Genomic DNA, 18168 nt, shown 5'->3' with positions numbered 1-18168 from the left:
TCTTTGTTGCTGCGCGGGGGCTTCCTCTAGTTGCGGCAAGCAGGGGCTACTCTTTGTTGTGGAGCACGGGCTCTAGGCAAGCGGGCTCAGTAGTTGTGGCGCACGGGCTTAGTTGCTCCACGGCATGAGGGATCTTCCCGGACCAGGGCTCAAACCCGTGTCCGTCCCCTGCATTGGCAGGCGGACACTGTGCCACCAGGGAAGCCCAAGAGGTCCTATCTTTATAAACTTCATAAATTACAGAAATCAAAACGTCCTTAAAAAATCACTTCCAGAGTGGATCCTTAAATAGCCTAAGAAAAAAAAAAGACAAGTATCTTAAGTTAATGTTCTATTGGTACTGTAGATAATCATACTAAGAAAAATGAAATCTGTGTATACTGAATAGTTTTCAAAAAATGGAAACATGAGTTATTTCAAAATCTTAAGAAAGAGTACATAGTGAGCATTGAGATGACACACTTGTTCTGATTGTAGGAGTTTTGAGGCAGGTTTTTTTTTTTTTTCCTCAACATCTAGCAGGATCTTCATTAATTGAGGCTCCTGGGGCTTGGAAATGGCTGGTGGGTACCTGGCATCTGGGGAGAAGAACAGCAGGAGAAATGAGTTGCCAGGTAGATGTGAAAGTGAAGTTTGAGCCACGATAGCATTTTAGAGTCCATTTTTTTTGGTTTGGCTGGGTTTGTGACTTCTCGACAAGACTTTGCATCTGGAGAGGAAATTGACCCTTTGTGCGCAGCCTGAGCACCTACATGGTGCTGCCCCCTGTACCTTAAGATCCAAGCTAAGCCCTCAGGTGTCCATGCTGCCCTGATGTCTCTTTACAAAATATTTGGAATTCTAAGGCCAAAGTCTTTCCACAGGTTCCTGAGGCCATGGCCTATAGACTTCATTACCCCAAAGACGAATAAGCATTTGCAGAGCAGCTGTGAGCCACCAAGGTCCTGAAGGGAATCTTTCATCTGAGATGGTTGAAAGGATACTGTGATGATGGTTGGAGGATACTGTGAGTAGCCAGAACAGACCAAAATTTGAAAGGCCTGGCATTGACTTCAGTCTCCTTCCCTTTTCCAGAATTCTCTCCTTAAAGAGTCAATCCTCTGAAAACCCAGAATCTCTCCTCACTCTAGACCTCAGTTTAGCTCCCCGATTTCCCTCTTACTCTGCAAGTGGTAGTGAAAAGCAACTATAATCCCTTTCTTCTTTGCCAGCGCCCTTTTAGACAAGCCTATCATGGACTTCTAGAACATTTCTGAATTCCTTTGGAATTCCCTACATCATTTTGAAATGATATAAGACAACATTTGGCCATTTAAATTTGTCTCCCTCCTCAAGACACAGAGGGGAAATAAAGATAGAGATCTGCCCATCACTGCTGGTAAAAACTGACCAAAAAAGAGGTTTGATTGTGTATTAATGGCAAGAATGCATGGAGTCACATGCCTTCAAACCAATTAGCAATACAGATGAGCTAGCAAGTCAAGTTCCATTTATAGGCTGGGGGAAGGGGAGAAGTAAAATAATCTGTGTTGTTAAGTGTTTCTGAGAAATGAAGACCTCCAGGGCAGAGAGAAGGCGGATCAGGAAATAGCTATGCAAATCACATGCCTATGAAATTACTAAGACTTTGATCAGAGGCATTAACAACTGCTCCAGCATTGCAAGTATGAACCAAGGAGTGAGTAAGACAGGACATATTTGGAAGGCATTACAAAAGTGTTTACTTACATGGTTTGTTGAGCAGTCAATGAAGTCCACGGCTGTTTTGGACTTAAGTTGCCCGACCAGTCCAGGTATGACAAATGCAGTGATACATTCCACTCTCATTAGTGACTCTTGGGGATCTCAGTGACAAAGAGCCGAAGTGGCTTGACCTCATCTAAAGCCTGCTTCATTTTTTTTCCCCCACACTCTTTCTAATAACACTACCGCTCACCCTTCCACAGGTGGTAGGAGAGGACCTGGATCCAGTGAGAGCATAGTGCATTGGAAATGCTAAATTGTAGTTAATAGGCACGGTGGTTGAAGCAACATCAAGGTATGGCTTGGGCTAAAGCAACCTTGGAAACTCAAAGCAGCCATGACATCCAGAGTAGTGAGTGTGACCACTCCCCTGGGGCACACCCCTTGGTCCCTGTTCAGGGCTGCGTCGTCTTGGTGGCATTTGAGAGTGAGGGCATTTGAGGCTGGCTCTGGTCTCAGCTTGCAAGTCTGGACTCATCTTTTTAATGCCTTTATTTGAGGAAAAAAATTACTCTTAAAAAGGAAGCTGTCAGAACAATGACAGAAAATGATAACACTCTTGCAGCTTTTTTTAAACTGTACCTATTGCTTTAAAGTCATCGTTTAAGTTAGCAAGCCCCTCAGGATGGAATTGTGCTTGTTAATGGCCCGGTGCGTTCATCTCTCAGACAGCACAGTTGCTTCTCAAACATTTCTGCTGGGTGTGGGAAATTATTTATAGGCGAACAGAATAAAAGTAATCTTGCATGTTCTTAAATCTATATATAATTGATTCTTTGTGAATTCATGGAAAGATTCAACCAATTATCAGACGCTGAGTACCAGCGGCTGCAGTTTTCTGGCCTTGCTCTGTGAGGTGTGGAGCGGGGAGTATATGGAATGTAACCGTGGATTTGAAATAAAATTTCAGGGAATCATTTATGAATTTAAAAGTAAAAATGTTGGCTTTAAGTTAAAGCCAGCATGAGAGCTGAGAGCTTCTGTTTTTCTTTTCTTTTTCTCCAAGTATTTGAAAACTGAAATTCTGTAAGAGATTATCTGTGAAATGCCTTTCTTTTATTACACCCATAAATTTCAGGAGTGGCTTTGATCAAGCCTTCTGCCATTCTCGGTTTCTAAATCTTTTACTCATACGTTAATAACTTTAAAAACACTCATACTATTTTTGTTGTAGTGCAAGAGGAAGTTTCTAAAGAGTCAAAAGGGAAACATTGAAAATAGAACACAATAAATGATAACTAAATTAGGATAGGTTCCCCCCCCCCAGCAGGAGCAATGCTCCATGCTGAAACTTGCCAGAGTATTTTAAGATTATTGTCTGTAAAGACAATGTACCAAAGAATTGAGATGCTCAGAGGAAAGGCATTAAAGAAATGTAAAGTATTATCAGTAATGCACACTATGCATAGAACAATGTTTGCCAGTCCATAATACTTCAATTGGTGTCGTTTAGTTTTCTGACTTGTGTTTAGTGTTTAACACACACACACACATACACATACACACACACACAACTTGCAAATCAAATGAGTTAACGCTCTGCCAGCTTCCTCTAGACATTGACCCTGGGGGTCAAACTCTTAGGAAAATGATGCCTGGTTTTCCATTCCCCTAATTCCAGCCCCTACCAACAAGCAAGTCCTATCTCTGAGTGGAAGCTCACAAAGAATTTCTCGAGAGAACATGTTGCTGTGCTGGCAACAAAATCCTCTCTGCAAAATGAGAAGAAAGAGTTGTTAACTGATGAGTCAATCCAGCTTTTATAGCAGTTTATCTTCATGGCATTTCCAAGAGCATAAATGTTATAAAAAAAAAAAAGAGAGACGGTCATGACAGGAAGAACACAGTAGAAAAAAAACAGGAACATTTAAGCCAAAAGCAATTTACTTTGCCAGTAACTGGTTACATTTCCTTTGTTTTTATTATTATTGCAAGATGAAAGTTTCCCACACCTGTGCTGCCCTGACACATAACTTGTCAGAACCCACAGTGAAGCAAATACGTACATGAACGCCTGCGACTCTGAGCTTCTAGACTCTAAGAAAAACAAAACAAAACACAAAGAGCATGTTTTGCTATACTGTTTAAAAAAGAAGACTGTGATTCAGTAATAGTTGAAGGAGTTTTTAAGAAAAGGAAAAAACAAAATAAAACACATGGGTCAGATGTCAAAGTAGCCTGGGGCACTGGTGAGTGCCGATTCTCCTGGGATTAACACCTATAGAAATAGCGGTGACATCACAATGGTGAATACTTGTTAATTTCATGGCGCTGAGTAAGAGGAACAGATGGGCAGTCAGAGAGGGAAGATTTGTTTTAAAAAACCACAGAGATCTTTCACCGATTAGGCAGAAGAGTCAGTCAGTGGCTCACTGCAAGGGGGTAATGTACTTGGTTGGTGCTCTGAGTTTTACTGGAACTCTGTGACCTAACTGATGGGGACCCTGCTCGCCCTCAGGGCTGTAGGATACTGTCTGATGCCTGAGATGGGCTGCAGCGCCCTTGTGTTGTGTGGTATTTGAGAGTTTTTTCATTTGGGGAAAGCTCCCCAGAGACTGCCAGCCCAAGTTAATAATATAGATACCTCATTATGAGACACAGTGTGTATGTCCTCTGTTAGAAGTTCCTTAAAGCAGGGGCTCTGGATAATGTCCAGTTGCCTGGGTTGGAAGCCTTCTGCTACCAGTAACCAGTGGTATGACCTAAGACAAAAGTAATTTCACTTTATCTCAGTTACCTGGTCTGTAAAATGGGGATACTACTTGTGCCTTCCTGTTGGCTTGTTTTGAGTTTTAAATGAGTTACTGTATGCAGAGTGTGCTGACTGGCAAGAAAAAGTGCTCCGTAAGCATCAGCTATTATTATTATGTGTGAATAATATTGAAAACATTCGTGCAAAGAGCTTTGACTGAACTCTCTGAGTCAGGCCAGGGTTGGCCATATCAAAGTAACTGTGCATTTACTGCTTCACACTAAAATACACTACATGTATTTTTTTGAAGTAGAACTCACCAGAACCAGGTATGCTATCAGTAAATGTATTGCTGGCTTCCAAGAATGGCTTTGTTGGTAGAGACTGCTCTCATCTAAAGCACAGGAGCTGGTGTGCTTCTGGAGTTTTAGGATTTGGGTTCTCTCAGGGCCGCCCCTTAGCTGGCAAGGAGAGGGCAGGTTTAGGTTGGTCCAGGGCAGCTAGGAGGAGGTGGGGAAGAGTTAAAGGCCAGAGCCACGCCCCCTGGCCCCCCTGACCCCACCACACCACAAAGCATTTGTTTTCATTCACCCGCCTAGCAAATAAATGATTTGTCTTCTTGACCCTGTAGGAAAAGAATATCATCTGGGGATAAGAATATTTGCTCTCCCCAAAAAGCCAGCCTTTCGGTCCCAAAGATTCACCTGGGGTCTCGTGGATCCAAAAAATCTCTAATTGTATTACGGGGGCTCCCATCCCATACGGAGTCCTGCACGCTCCATTTCCCCCCAGGACTTTGAACGTCTGCTCTTTGGGGCATTTGTTCATTGCATGTGGGACAATCACGGTCCCACTGAGATGCCAGATACAATTACCCTAAGCAGGAACCAAAGGCTGTAGGTTTCCCGTCTCATTTCCCACAGCAAACTCAAGTCACTGGTGTGTGCTCCCAGAGCTCACAGGTAAGCAGGAAAGGTGAGTGCCGTTTTTCAGGTGCCCAGTGTGACGGGCATACATGTGGTCAGGTCGGCGGGCCCAGCTCTTGACACCAAGGAGGCCTATGTGGGCACCTGTATTTCCACTAGTCACTTGATTATTCAACAGTATATAGGCAGTGCTGCCCCTGGATGGACGCTGGGGCAGAGAAAAATGAATCTAACATGGTCCTGCCCTTAAGGACTCTCCAACTTAGTATAATAATAAGCTATGAGACACAGCTAAAGTACAAATAATACAGTGATACTTTCCATCAGAGAAGGTCAGAAAAGAAGTTCAGAGGGGAGACTAAAAGAGGTATTTGAGTTTGAGGCTTTAGTGACTGGTGAGATTTACCTAACCATACCTGAAACATCAGTGTACTTGCCTTTCTTAGGGACAAAAGCCTTTTTCTCTTGATCAGATTCCACTTAAAGTTTGTGTGACCAGACTGTTAGGTGTTAGTCTGTTCTAAATTTGCAATTCTCAGAATTTGCTGGGGAAGGGCATGTGCCTCTCTGGGTTCTGAAAGCAGCTCAAAGAATGGAGAAAATAGACCCGATTTGGGGATGACTTATTGTCAGTTCCCGGAACCTTTGCCTTTATTCAAAACAGCCTGTTCAGTGCAAGTTCTCTCTATCTAAAAGGCCTTTGGGATTTGAAAGCTTTTCTGGAAATAAATGCCTTTTAGGTTTAAATGCTTTTTGCCAACATGTTAGGAAGGAAAGATCACAGTAACAAGTCTTAGAACAGAGGCAATATTGTTTTCTTCCTTTTAATGAAATGCCTCAGACCTACCCCCAAGTTCTGTGGGTTTCTGTCAGCTTTCTGCTCTGCTATTATTTTGATAAGGGACTTGAAAGTACATCCTTCCCTCGCGGTCATTAAAGTCTTAGCCCTTGGGTCAGTTGTGGAAACACTTCTGTGCTACACTGCGTCCTCAAACCAAAATGGTCCCCGCCCTGGCTCCAGGCCGAGCCTGGAAGGAAGGTGGCATCGGGCTCTGACAGGGGAACAGGAGGCCAGGATCCACAAAACAGGCCGGATGAAATCACCAACCCTGTGTGGTAGTCTCAGAGAGAGGCAAGCCCTGCCTGCCAGTCTGGCAACTCAAGCCAAGTCCTCGGAGCTCATCCCACACACCCCCCGTGCTAGTCACTGCTGTGTGTTTACATGAGTAATGGAGCTGCCGGGGGAGGGGAGTTGTAAGCAGAGCGCTGAGCCTCGCAGCTCGCATTCGGAGGGAAGCTGACATCCACACCAAGTCAAGTCGAGACTTCAGGGACATAGGGCCGGGAAGCAGTCACATGCTGTAGCTTTCACGAGCACAGACATCATCAGGCAGATGTTTGTCGACTGGAATGGGTAATCGCCGCTTTCTCTTTACTTGATTTTTTGTTTGTGAGTTTGTTTACCTTTGATGATTCCAGGCTGGCTTTCTGAGATAGACTTTAAGACAAACGTTTTGGGAAAATGAGAGGAGAACGGATTTGGGAAGGGGGGAGTCTGAGCCCCAAAGCCACTTTTTAAACTTTTGCCTGATCGTAAAGGCAGCTCTGCTTTATTGTGCTTTGTCGACAGCAAGACTGTTATCCACAGTAGAAAATCAAATTAGTGGGATTAATTGTGTTTGTTAAGAGGAGTACAGTGTACAGTGTCCTAAAAGCACTGGTTAACGGCGTGACATCAGTAAGATTAACAACAGTTAAGAGGGTTTGAGTTGTTCAGATTTTCCATGGTCATAATCATACTTTAAAGCAATAAAAAAGTGTGGGTACCTTGAAAGGTCCTAAAGAAATTGCTTGGGGTATAATTTGTTAGTTTGGAATTCTTCAAGGGCTAGTTGGTTAGTTGGTTTGTTTTATTTTTGCTTGACTCGGGTGACTGATGAAGTTAAATGTGAAAGCTGATGCCGGAGAGTCGTAGCACTCAATAAACAGCAGCCTTTTTTTTTTTTTTCTCTCTCTCCTTCTTTCTGTATGGATCTTAAAGGGATTCAAGCTCAGCATCCAAGATGAAATATAACTTTGATTTGTGTCTTGTCTATGGCTTTTAAAAAGTATAATCTCCACGGAATCAGGCTAACTCCAGTGTGATCTTTGGAAGTTATTTTAAATAACCCTCAAGATCTTCATAAAAAAAATAGATTGAAAAGGAAAAGAGAACATGCTGACTTAAATGTATCTGCCAGATCTGTTGAGATTTGAAACGTGCTGGTTGCAATATTAATAGTAAATACATGGGATACTATTTTTCAGATTGTTATTTTGAATGCCTCTTTTTTTACAGCTCTCTCCTTACTTATTTGTATCATACTTTGAGAAAACGCTCAGGTCTCCACTTTTGAAGAGAGATGTTTTCAAACGTTACATTACTATGATACCATAATGGGCTGGCTTATCATTTGGGTTTCTGAAAATGAGATACAAAACAAAGAACAAGCCAGGCTCAGGGCTGTCTTTCAGCCCAACATGTTTCTTTGATAACAATGGGGAAGTACATTTTCCTTATCATCATCCTTTAAAGCTGAGGGCTTCATTTTATTTATATTAATTAGACACGTTCAAGTGTAATAGATTAGCTTTGGGGAACATGGACAGACGTGTAGAGTCTACCAAGAGGCAGCCCTTCAGAGAGAGACGCCTAAAAGGAGGATTGGCTACCACAGATGTGTATGTTTCTCTGAACGATTAGAGGGCGCCACTGGAGTTTTAAGATCCTTGGTTTTTCATAAGGAAACCCACGCAAATGAAAATGTATCTCATCTGTTCTCCATTTGTTTTCAGCGCCAAATCTTAAAGGCAGACCACGCAAAAAGAAACCATGCCCACAGAGAAGAGATTCATTCAGTGGTGGTAAAGATTCCAACAACAATTCCGATGGCAAATCCGTTGCCAAGGTACAGTCATTCGGCTCCATGGTATTCGTTTTGCTGCATCTTTTTATTTTTCCCTCTTCCCTTTCTCTCTCTGCTCCTGTGTCTTGGTGGCAGTTTTCAATTCAGAGTTTGACTTTGCTATTCACAGCTCTCTGCTGTGCCTGTTCCCGCCACCTCCCCTCCCCTCCCCTCTCCTCCCCTCCCCCGGGCCGGGGGGGGGGGTGGGGGGGTGGGCTGGGGGAGGGGCAGTGCAGGCATTTTGATTAGTCAGCAGAAAGACTTCCCACCTCCCTGTTTGGCCTGTTGGGTAAAGGACAGATGATTAAGCGCCCACGTCATTGAGGCTGAGATTTCATAGTAGGTGACACAATGACATAGTTTACTCTGCTTGTATCAAAAATAGACAAGCTGAACCATCCTCTTTCTGAATGTATTCATCTAAATATGTTTCAGCAGTTAACAGAGAATGAAATTAGAAATGGCTAGAATTCATCTTTTTTCAAGTTACTTTTTTTTCAAAGTCACCTCTAATTTACCTTAGAATTAAAGACACGTAGCCCAGTACTTACATGTATACATATACTCATATATAGATTTACATGTTTTTAAAGATCACTCTTGATGCAGAATGAAAGTCCAAATTCTAGACTCTTTTTCAGGCCCTGAGGCCTAAGCATTCTTTGGAATCTGGAAAGTGCATGCCTGAAGTATTTAGCACCATGGAGGGTGAAGTGTCACTTCATATTTTTAGGCTTATCTTTTTTTTTTTTTTTTTTACTTTTGTGGGCTTGGATCGTGTTTCCATGATTCCGTTTACAGGGTGTTTGCGTTTAGGTGTTGTTTCTGTGCCAAAGACAGCAGTAGCCCCTTTAGGACCTGAATTGAAGCCCGGATTTCAACTGATGCCACGTTTCCAGATCCAAGGACTAAGCTTACGAAAATGGGAGCATTATTAGTGAATTTGGAAGATCCTGAAGTAGGAGAACATGACTTCAGTTCTCTGTTGACCATCTACTGTTCTTCTGCCATGGCCTCCTCTCCTCCCAGTGTAAAGAAGCAAATCCCAGACATTCGCATTCTGTATCTTATCTTCAAGGATTATTTCATCAGGAAGTTCTGAGGACTTATTGGTTAAAATTTCTTCATGCTTCCAAGATTGCAAGGGGTTAAAAAGAGACCACCCAGTAGAAATGTGTGTCTTCTGGCTAAAAACAAATCTGTTTTTCCCTAAAGTTATTTTTGTTCTGTTCCTTTAACCTTCTGCGAGTGAGTCTGTGTGGATACCAAAAATGAATTTTCTAGTAATTTGGACATCTTGGCCCTACAACTACCTATCTAGGGCTTCGACTTCTGTGGTCTTGAAGGATGTCAGCGGGAACAGTGTATTCCCTGTGACATGGCTTGCAAGATACTGCAGAATGGAGTGAGAGGGTTTTAGGATCGTGGCATTCAGCAGAGCTTGTCCTGACAAGGTCTTGTGTTGGCGCCCTGCCCCATACCTCTAAGGTGACATCACGTGTTTATCCCAGCATGTTCTGCACCTGAGCCCAGCAGGAGGAAGCTCCTTCTCATGTCATTTGGAGCCACCACCAAAGAATGCCTCTGGGAGTTTTACAGAACTCATACAATTGATCTGAAAGAACAGCACCTCTAATATCTCCCTCCGTGGAAGGCAGCTCAGGACGCCTACTAGGACCCACAAAACTGAAGAGAACTGCAGTCTGAATTGCTGTTCACTGACTTCCCTTCTCAGAAGGGATAGTAGTCAAGCCTGGGTTTTCCAAGTGACCTTTTCCACCTGATTTGCACCAGCACTGCCATTTAGAATCTTTACCAGGAGGAGGATCATCCTTCCATCATTAGTTTCAATGGCGACTTGATGAATGTCATGCTGCAGTCAGCTCCCGGGGACTGGTTTAAACGCCCTGCTCTTCTCGGAGTCTTGGATTATAGTCCTGCTTTGGCTGCTTCCAGTGGGTCTGGAAAGACCGCTTCACCTAGAAGAGAGAGACTGGTAGGTATGAAGTATGGCGGGCTTATCTGTTGGCACCAACAAATGGATGTAAAATACCTGCTGAATGAACAAGCCACATCTGGGGCCAGGACAGCATTAAAAAGACGTTTGTGACTTAAAGTGGTCTTTTCTCATGAAACGCTACTGTAGAGGTTACAAGTCTGTGACCATCTGATCATTTGCTGAACTGGAAGCAACATTTCAGGTGATCGTTTGGCTTTATGACCAAGACTTGTGTGACTGTTTTGTTTTTTTTTTTCAAAAGTGCCTCAAACAGACCATTTCTAACTGTGGATAAGTACCAGCTTCCTGCAGCTCCTCACAGCAGAGCTCTTAGAATAAGAACCCACTCAGTTTGTTGTGTGCCTGACTGGAAAAGCAAGTCAAGTAATTTGCCTGTTGCTATCCAAAGTTTGCCCTCTTTCAGTGAGAACATGAAAACTAACTTTGCAAGACTCTGTTTTCCAAGAGACAGAGAATTTCATGGCTTTCCAACAATAGCAAAAGTCTCATGGAGAAGAGGCTACCAATTCTCTGAAGATGTCATGAATGTGTCCAACACAAATCCAGGTCTGGGGCAAAAGCCCATTCATAATGGCGACCTATACAAGAGAAGTCTTCTCAGCCTGGCTCTCTAATGAAAGGCCTCCACTGATAAAAGGCAAATGACTTTTCACATCCTGTAAGCACTTTCCAAAGGCCGGAAGTACATTAACAGGTGGCTTATATTCTTAAAGGAACATTAAAAAGGGAAACTGCAATAGGTTCTTTCCTTTAAATCACAAACATACTTTTGATATTTCACAAATGTGATACTTGCATTATTTTCAATATTTTTCGTCCCATTTGGTCTGCAGAACTCACCCCAGGGATTATCCTTCTTGCTTTCCTGAGGAAGAAAATGAGGGTTTCCTGGGAAGTTAGTGACCAAATCGAAATTAGACTCTAGTTCCTTTCCTGCTGGTTCGGCACATCTTGCTGCCCCAGTTGAAGGCTGAATTAGTTACAGCTCAATCCAGTGAAAGGATGCGGTTAATATCAAATAGGTGGTGGTTCGCTGAAAATGTTAAATGTGGATTCTTTAATTAGCACTTCCTCAGTCACTTTGGAAACCCCAAAGCTCTTAGTGAACTCAACAAGTGTAAGGTGTTCAGGTCTGGGGGGGCGGAGGCGGGGGACAGATCTAGTAATTAACTGTTACCATCAAAAGGCTGGGCTTTCTCAAGGTCAGCATGAAGACTAGCTCCCCGTGTCATATTTCAGTAGCTTAAAATGCTGAGAATGTTTCCGGTAAGTGTGAAAAAAATGTAGAAAGGAACTTGGCCTGGTCCTATCCAGAAACAGAATAATACCCTAAAGGGCTCATTTATGTTAAGTGAAGAAACTTACGTACGGAGCTAGTCCGAGAACGAACAGAAACCACTGTCCATGTCTTACGAAGCCCCTGGCCCCCAAGAGAAGCCCCCTGACTTTCAGGATGCAGCTCAGTCGGTGGCAGCCCAGCATCCCCTGGAGCCTCCCCTGTGATCACGGGGTCTGAATGACTTTGGGTCGGGTTTGTGCACGCCCTCTGTGTTTTCCTTCTGTTTCTGGGTGTTTCTGCATGGGTGAGGGAGCTCCCAGGACACGGAGGGGCAAACCTCATACTCCCTGAACAGTGGCATTTCTGACCTAACAAGATAAATAAGTGGCCCCTTATCACTGCAGATTTAAGACCTCAGCCTGCTTTATATGCAAAACTGACATCTACTCCTGGTTTTAAAAGACAGGTTTGGCGTGTGGCAGACCTGAGTTCTCACCTCAGAGCGCTACCCGACACTAGCCACGCACTAAAATACATACCGCTGAGCTTCAGTTTCCTGGACTGTAAAATGGGGCTCAAAACCTCCCTTTTATGATTCTAGGGAACATTAGGTAGACTGTGTGAAGCCCAGGGCACCGTACCTGGGTCACTGTCGCTGCTCCATTGATACTGGTTTCCTTCCCTCTGCTCAACACACAATGGAAGGAATGGAGCCCTTTTACACTTTGGAAACCACCGAGTTTTATCTTCAACTTCTCATTTGATAAATCACATTTCTAAGCTGTAGGCTTTGTAATGCCTAGTGATAAGATATGCTCTTTAATTGGAAGTATGTTTCGACTATCAATTTAATGCTTTTATGAGTGTCAGTAAAATAGTGTTTAAAACCACAAGCCATCAAGTGAGACTACCTGGGTTCAGATTCCAGACTCGCCGCTTACTAACCTGGACTTGATCTTGCGATCTTGGATGTGTCACCCATCCTCTCTGTACCTCAGTTTCCTCCTCCCTAAGAGACTAATAACCTGCCCCATTTGGGTTGTGAGCATGAAATGAGATAGGGCCAAAACAGGGCTTAGAATAGAGCCTGGCTACATAGTAAGCACTCAAAAAAAGGCCAGAGAGCAAGACAGATTAGAACTGGAGTGATTTTTATGATTTCAAAGAGCCGTTGAATGATAGATTTCATCAGAACTTTAGACTCAACAATCTGAAATTTGACAGTGAAAAATGATGACAATATAAAGTTTCCAGGATGCCTGCCTTACTATAATGTTACAAAGTACTAAAGTTTGAAAATACTGTAAGAAGAAATCCTATATGGAAAAATGTTTTCATCCCACTTCCACTGATCATTAAAAATTAAAATCTTATCTAGAGGCCCAGTTGATTGAGTTGTGCAGCAAGTCTTATTTTTTTCCAGGACTCTAAAGATATTAAACTAATGTGTCCATTTGAGAGAATAAACAATAAAGAAGACCCATGCAGAGGAGATGTTTGTTTCCCTTTAATAAATAAGTGTAGCCTTTTATGTTCTTAGCGCTTGGGAAGGAGACTCTGAAGGGAAAGAATAAGAAGGGTCAGAAATCTGAAATGGAAAACCTTGTTGAATGTGTGGGACATTTTAATTCATAACATTTCCTGGGCAATCATCCTCTTCTCTCCGACTTAGATCGGGAGATGTAAAGAATATTGGAATGTACACATTCCCCATGGGCTCACTTGAACTCGCAGCTTGACCCTTTGTACTTCCCCCTTTGACAATTAAAATAGCTCAGCAGCTCAGCGTTACATTTAACAACCATCAAAGGCCTCTTGGAGAACGTGGCAGTGAGGAGGGAACCTGAGGTTGGCTGCGCCATGTGGCGAGCTCCATATCTGCCTGGAGCATGGAGGGAAGAACATCTGGCCCATTTACTGTCATTTATTTATTAATTATGGAGCTTTTCACTTACTCTTCTTGGGTTTTTAGCTGACCTCTACTTTTTCCTTTGTGGCAACTTAACATCTATGAGATTCTCAGAGCTGACTGAAAAGCGAGACGCCCTCCTTAAAGAGTGGGGTGTTTTGTTTTCCTACTGAGGGTGTGTCTGGGCATCACCCGCGGGTGACAGATAGCAGAGACCTTGCTGGTATTCCTGATGCCAACATCTGCCAGCATTGACCTGTTTTTCCAGTTTGCTGGGAAGAGTGGCAACAAGATAAGTTTACTATGAAGAAATACACTTGGCCTTTCATTTTGATACAAAATGCGAAACATGGGACTGTTATTAAGAACGCAGGATTCCTTGAATGATAGTAACAGATGGTGCCCCTTAGGAAAATAAAGCGTATAAAGAGACAGGAGAATGGTCCTAGTAGATGCAAACACTGTTTCTGGTTTCATATCAACATACTTGTAAGGAGTCTAAAAGAGGCTGGCACAGTTTGGCAAACCATGGCCCACTGGCCACCTGTTTCTATAAATAAAATTTTATTGGAATACAGCCTCATCCATTCATTTACATATTGTCTGGGATGGCTCTCCTGCTAGAGTTGAATAGCTGTGACCAAGACGATAGTGCCCAAAAGCCTACCATAGTTACTATCGGGCCCTTCACAGAAATTTACCATCTCCTGGTCGAAGACAATTCATATTCAGCAGTGCCTCTAAGAGCTATTTCAGGGCAAGGGTAGTTTACTGGTTCCTGTCCTAGCTATGTCTTTGTAAGTGTTCCAGAGCTGTGCTTGATTTGATGTGGCATATTTTTTTTCCCTTTTCCAGGTGAAATGTGAGGCCAGGTCAGCCTTGACCAAGCCGAAGAATAACCATAGTAACTGTAAAAAAGTCTCCAATGAAGAAAAACCAAAGGTTGGAATTGGTGAAGAGTGCAGGGCAGATGAGCAGGCCTTCCTGGTGGCACTTTATAAATACATGAAAGAAAGGAAGACACCAATAGAACGAATACCGTATTTAGGTTTTAAACAGAGTAAGTATACTTGTTTTCATTTCTGAAATATCAAAACCACTCAGATTCTTTGAATTGGGGAAAAAAATTTTTGACTCAGGATTATGTTGAAATCCTATTCTGGGGATGATGCTCTCTGTTTATACTAAATCTACAAATCATCCAGGCCAGGAATTTTTCCCCCTGCCTCTTTCCACGATATTGTTCCCTTCTGGGGCAGTTGCAGTGAGATATTTATAGGCTCGAATCCACTGATTATGACTGGAAATAGACATGTTGAAAGTTCCTCATTTTCTGTTTTGTCAGTCTTGAGTGTCTGTAACGCCTTTCTTCTGAGATAATAATATGACGTAGCTTTATCAGGCACAGATGTTGCCTGAAGAGACAGCTTTTAAAAGGAGGACATTAAAAGATGGACAAAACAACCACAAAGAGAAAACATATTTCCTAAGCCCCAAATTTGTTAGGAGATAACAAAAACCTGATGACTTCAGAGGAAACAAGAAATACACAAATTTGAACCGAGGGCCCAATTTTGAATTACTTTGACATGTACATGTAAGCGTCATCATATATTTTAAAGTAGAACAGGGAACTCTTAGCTGAGCAGAATTCCTTATAAAAAGAGAAGAAACCCAGACCCTGTCCTGATTTCACAACTGAATATATATACTGCCTCTGTCTGGACTTTGTGGCACACAAAGCGATGAGCCCCTGGCTTGAAATAGTATTTTCTCCAAATGTATCTTCCTAGATTAAAACCATGTGTCATTTTGATGAAGAATGTCAAACCTGTATGCTTTACATAACAATTTACATACCTAATGGCAACTGGCACTGATTGCAAGAGAACACTCGCAGCCATTATAAACTTATATAACTACGGATGATTACAATGTTTGTCTGAAAACTGGTTGCTTGAAATAGAAGTAAAATTAATGTACTATGAACAGCTTTGTTGCATTATGCATTGGTTCAGATTAAATCACGGCTGAGGCAAGGCTCTTGATAGCTTTGAAATAGTGCAGGGTTCAATGAGGCTTTTCGAACGTGTTGTGTCAAAGAGCCTTTTTTTTTTTTTAATTTTATTCTTCATTTCCTTTACCAAGGAATTACTTGAAGTTCAATTTTCCCCTCTTGTGAAAGAATCAAATCCGTAGCAGTCCCATTCCATGGTATTTAGTACAAATGAACAGGGTTGCTAGCAATTTGGCGTAGATGTTTAATAGCATAAACACATGCATGTCCTAAGAAGAGAAAATTGTTTTTAAAAATACATATTTGCAACATCACACAGGCAAGTTAGGGGACTGAGTGGACAAATGACTCAATTCCTCTGTGAACCAGTATCTTCCTTTCCTTTGATCTGTTGTATCACTGCAGCCTCAAGGGTGAAATATCTATTTTCCTGCTCAGTGCAAGGTACCATGTGCTAGTGAAATATGCTATGAGCTTTTAATATAGTGCTGCCATCAGACATTCTATTAAGAAGCTAATCATATATTAAAGTGGCTGTTATTTATTGACTATGGAGAGTTCTTATCTGAAGGAGGCATTATATATTACCGTTTAGTCAATGGCTTCTTTCTAAGGGTCCTACAAGAACAGCCCCCGTTTTGAAATCCCCCTCTTTTCCCAAGGAGGCTGTAACTTAGCTTCCCTTGGTCTGCTGATGGCAATAGGACTAAAAATTGTGTTTGTCCTTTATCCTAAAAGTAGAACTATTTCCGTATTTGTGACTGTTTCTTAAGAAATATTTTAAGTGGTACTAATATATCCTGTTGTTGAACACCCTTTGGCAAAATGTTTCCTAAGAACTTAGCTCTCTGGGTTACGTTAGTATTTCTTTTTTTTTTTTTTTTTTTTTCTCTTTCTCATTGAAAAAACAAAGCAAAATGTTTTAATTGACATTTCTTGGAAATATGTTAATGCAATGCTTATCTAAATACTTATTGTCCCTCTAACAGTTAACCTTTGGACTATGTTTCAAGCTGCTCAAAAACTGGGAGGATATGAAACAGTAAGTGTTTAAGCGACTTAAATGAAATAGTTTTGCAATCTAACCCCCCACCCGCACCCTGCTGTGACCAAAATGGAGAAAATGCAAAAGCAAAAAACCATCGCTGACTTACCTTTTCAAATGGCTCTACACTTTTGGGGGTTTATTGGGCCGGTTTTGGAAACAGTCCCAATTAGTTCCAGGTTTGGCAAAATTGTAAACTTGTCGTAAAAACTACAAGTGGAAAACATATGTAACTCTCCCCTGTCAGGGAAATTAGTTGGGTCTGTAATTTTTTCCCATGTTGAGAAAGGGCTATTATTGTACAACAAGCCAAGATTGCATAAAAGAAATTTCCCTTGGCAACATACCTGACATCTGTTCATGTCTAATATGGGAAATGTATTAAAGGCTTTCAAAAGTAATCAGTATTGGCCATTAAGGAATAGAATGCAGCAGAATCTCCTCTCATTCTAGGGCAAAGAAGCTTTATTAGACAAGGGTCAGTGGCACATAAACAGGAAGTTATCAAACTTATTCAGAACAGGCTCTGACACTCTTTATCAGCTAATTCTAACTGACAGGAACGGGTTATTTTTAGCTCACAGGAAAATCTGATGGCCACGGAGGTTTACAGCATGTATTTTGAACTGATAAAATGTTAGAGCAACAGACTCAGATTAAAATCTTGAAAGAAGAAGAGAGAGCTGCACTAATATAGCACGCAGAGATGACATCTATAATAAAATCAAGTGACACAGGAAGATGTCGTCATTGGAAAGATTTTCTCCTCCACACAATGATCAGATTGAGTTGTGCAGGTTCTTCTACAATTGAAGAAGAAATTATTTTTTTTTTCTTTCCTTACAGAGTAACCTGGGGTATACCCCTGTATCGTAGTAAAATGACAGTAAGAGACACAGAGTCAAGAAAATGAAATTCATTTTAACCCAAAATAATGAGTGTTTCTTGCCAGATATAGCATATTGTTCCACAAACTAATGTAAGGGTGTGATGTCAGGGGCTTGGGATGGGAAAAGATAGCAAGTGTTATGTGACTCATGTAATCTGGTATTAATGTAGAGATACCTGCTGTGAATTCTGACTAAAAATTATTTGATGTGAGTCTATATACATGTAAAATGCTTATTTAATATATAGGCAGTACATAGATTTTTATAAGGAAATCCAATACTCATATGAACTACATTTAAAGGTGCATTTCATAGACATGAATTTGCTTAAAATATTTGTTTTACCAAGCGCCCCATTGAAAAATAAATAATGTAATTTTTCACTTGGTTGGATCTGTTGATAGGACAGGGAGTTTGACTCCTTCCCACTGTGGCTCATAGTTTTGCAAAATCTTGAGCTAATTATAGCTTTTGTGCATGTGAAAAAGCTGATAACTTATTCAGTGTTAGTCTCATAAATTTAGGAGTCAACCGCATAGCCTAGACTTTTAAGCCTAACCTTTAAAGTTCAGAATAGGAATACACATTCTTATGGACCGTGACTGCAGGCAGTTACATGATATTGCACAACATTATGAATGTCTTTTTAAACCCAGGAATTTTTTGTTATTCACTGATAGGGAGAGTGCCAGCAAATTTCAC

The 18168-nt window shown here is 41.7% G+C and overlaps 1 protein-coding gene across 2 annotated transcripts in view; it reads left to right on the top strand.

The window, feature by feature from the left end:
* Positions 1 to 18168, top strand: part of ARID5B (AT-rich interaction domain 5B) — a 192244-nt gene that overhangs the window by 139102 nt on the left and 34974 nt on the right. The window contains exons 1-4 of one of the 2 annotated variants that reach the window (XM_082640342.1): positions 6550 to 6775; positions 8197 to 8309; positions 14370 to 14574; positions 16521 to 16573. In XM_082640342.1, coding sequence (XP_082496468.1) covers positions 6772 to 6775; positions 8197 to 8309; positions 14370 to 14574; positions 16521 to 16573 — 375 coding nt within the window. In that variant the 5' untranslated portion in view covers positions 6550 to 6771. Of the gene's footprint in view, positions 1 to 6549; positions 6776 to 8196; positions 8310 to 14369; positions 14575 to 16520; positions 16574 to 18168 lie in introns of those variants that run through there. The other variant, XM_082640341.1, reaches the window with a different exon arrangement.

This window comes from Mesoplodon mirus (genome assembly GCF_964341445.2).
Source record: "Mesoplodon mirus genome assembly, chromosome: 2".
NCBI lineage: Eukaryota > Metazoa > Chordata > Mammalia > Artiodactyla > Ziphiidae > Mesoplodon > Mesoplodon mirus.
The sequence above is the reverse complement of the archived record's forward strand: the minus strand, read 5'-3'. Positions and strand labels throughout refer to the sequence as shown.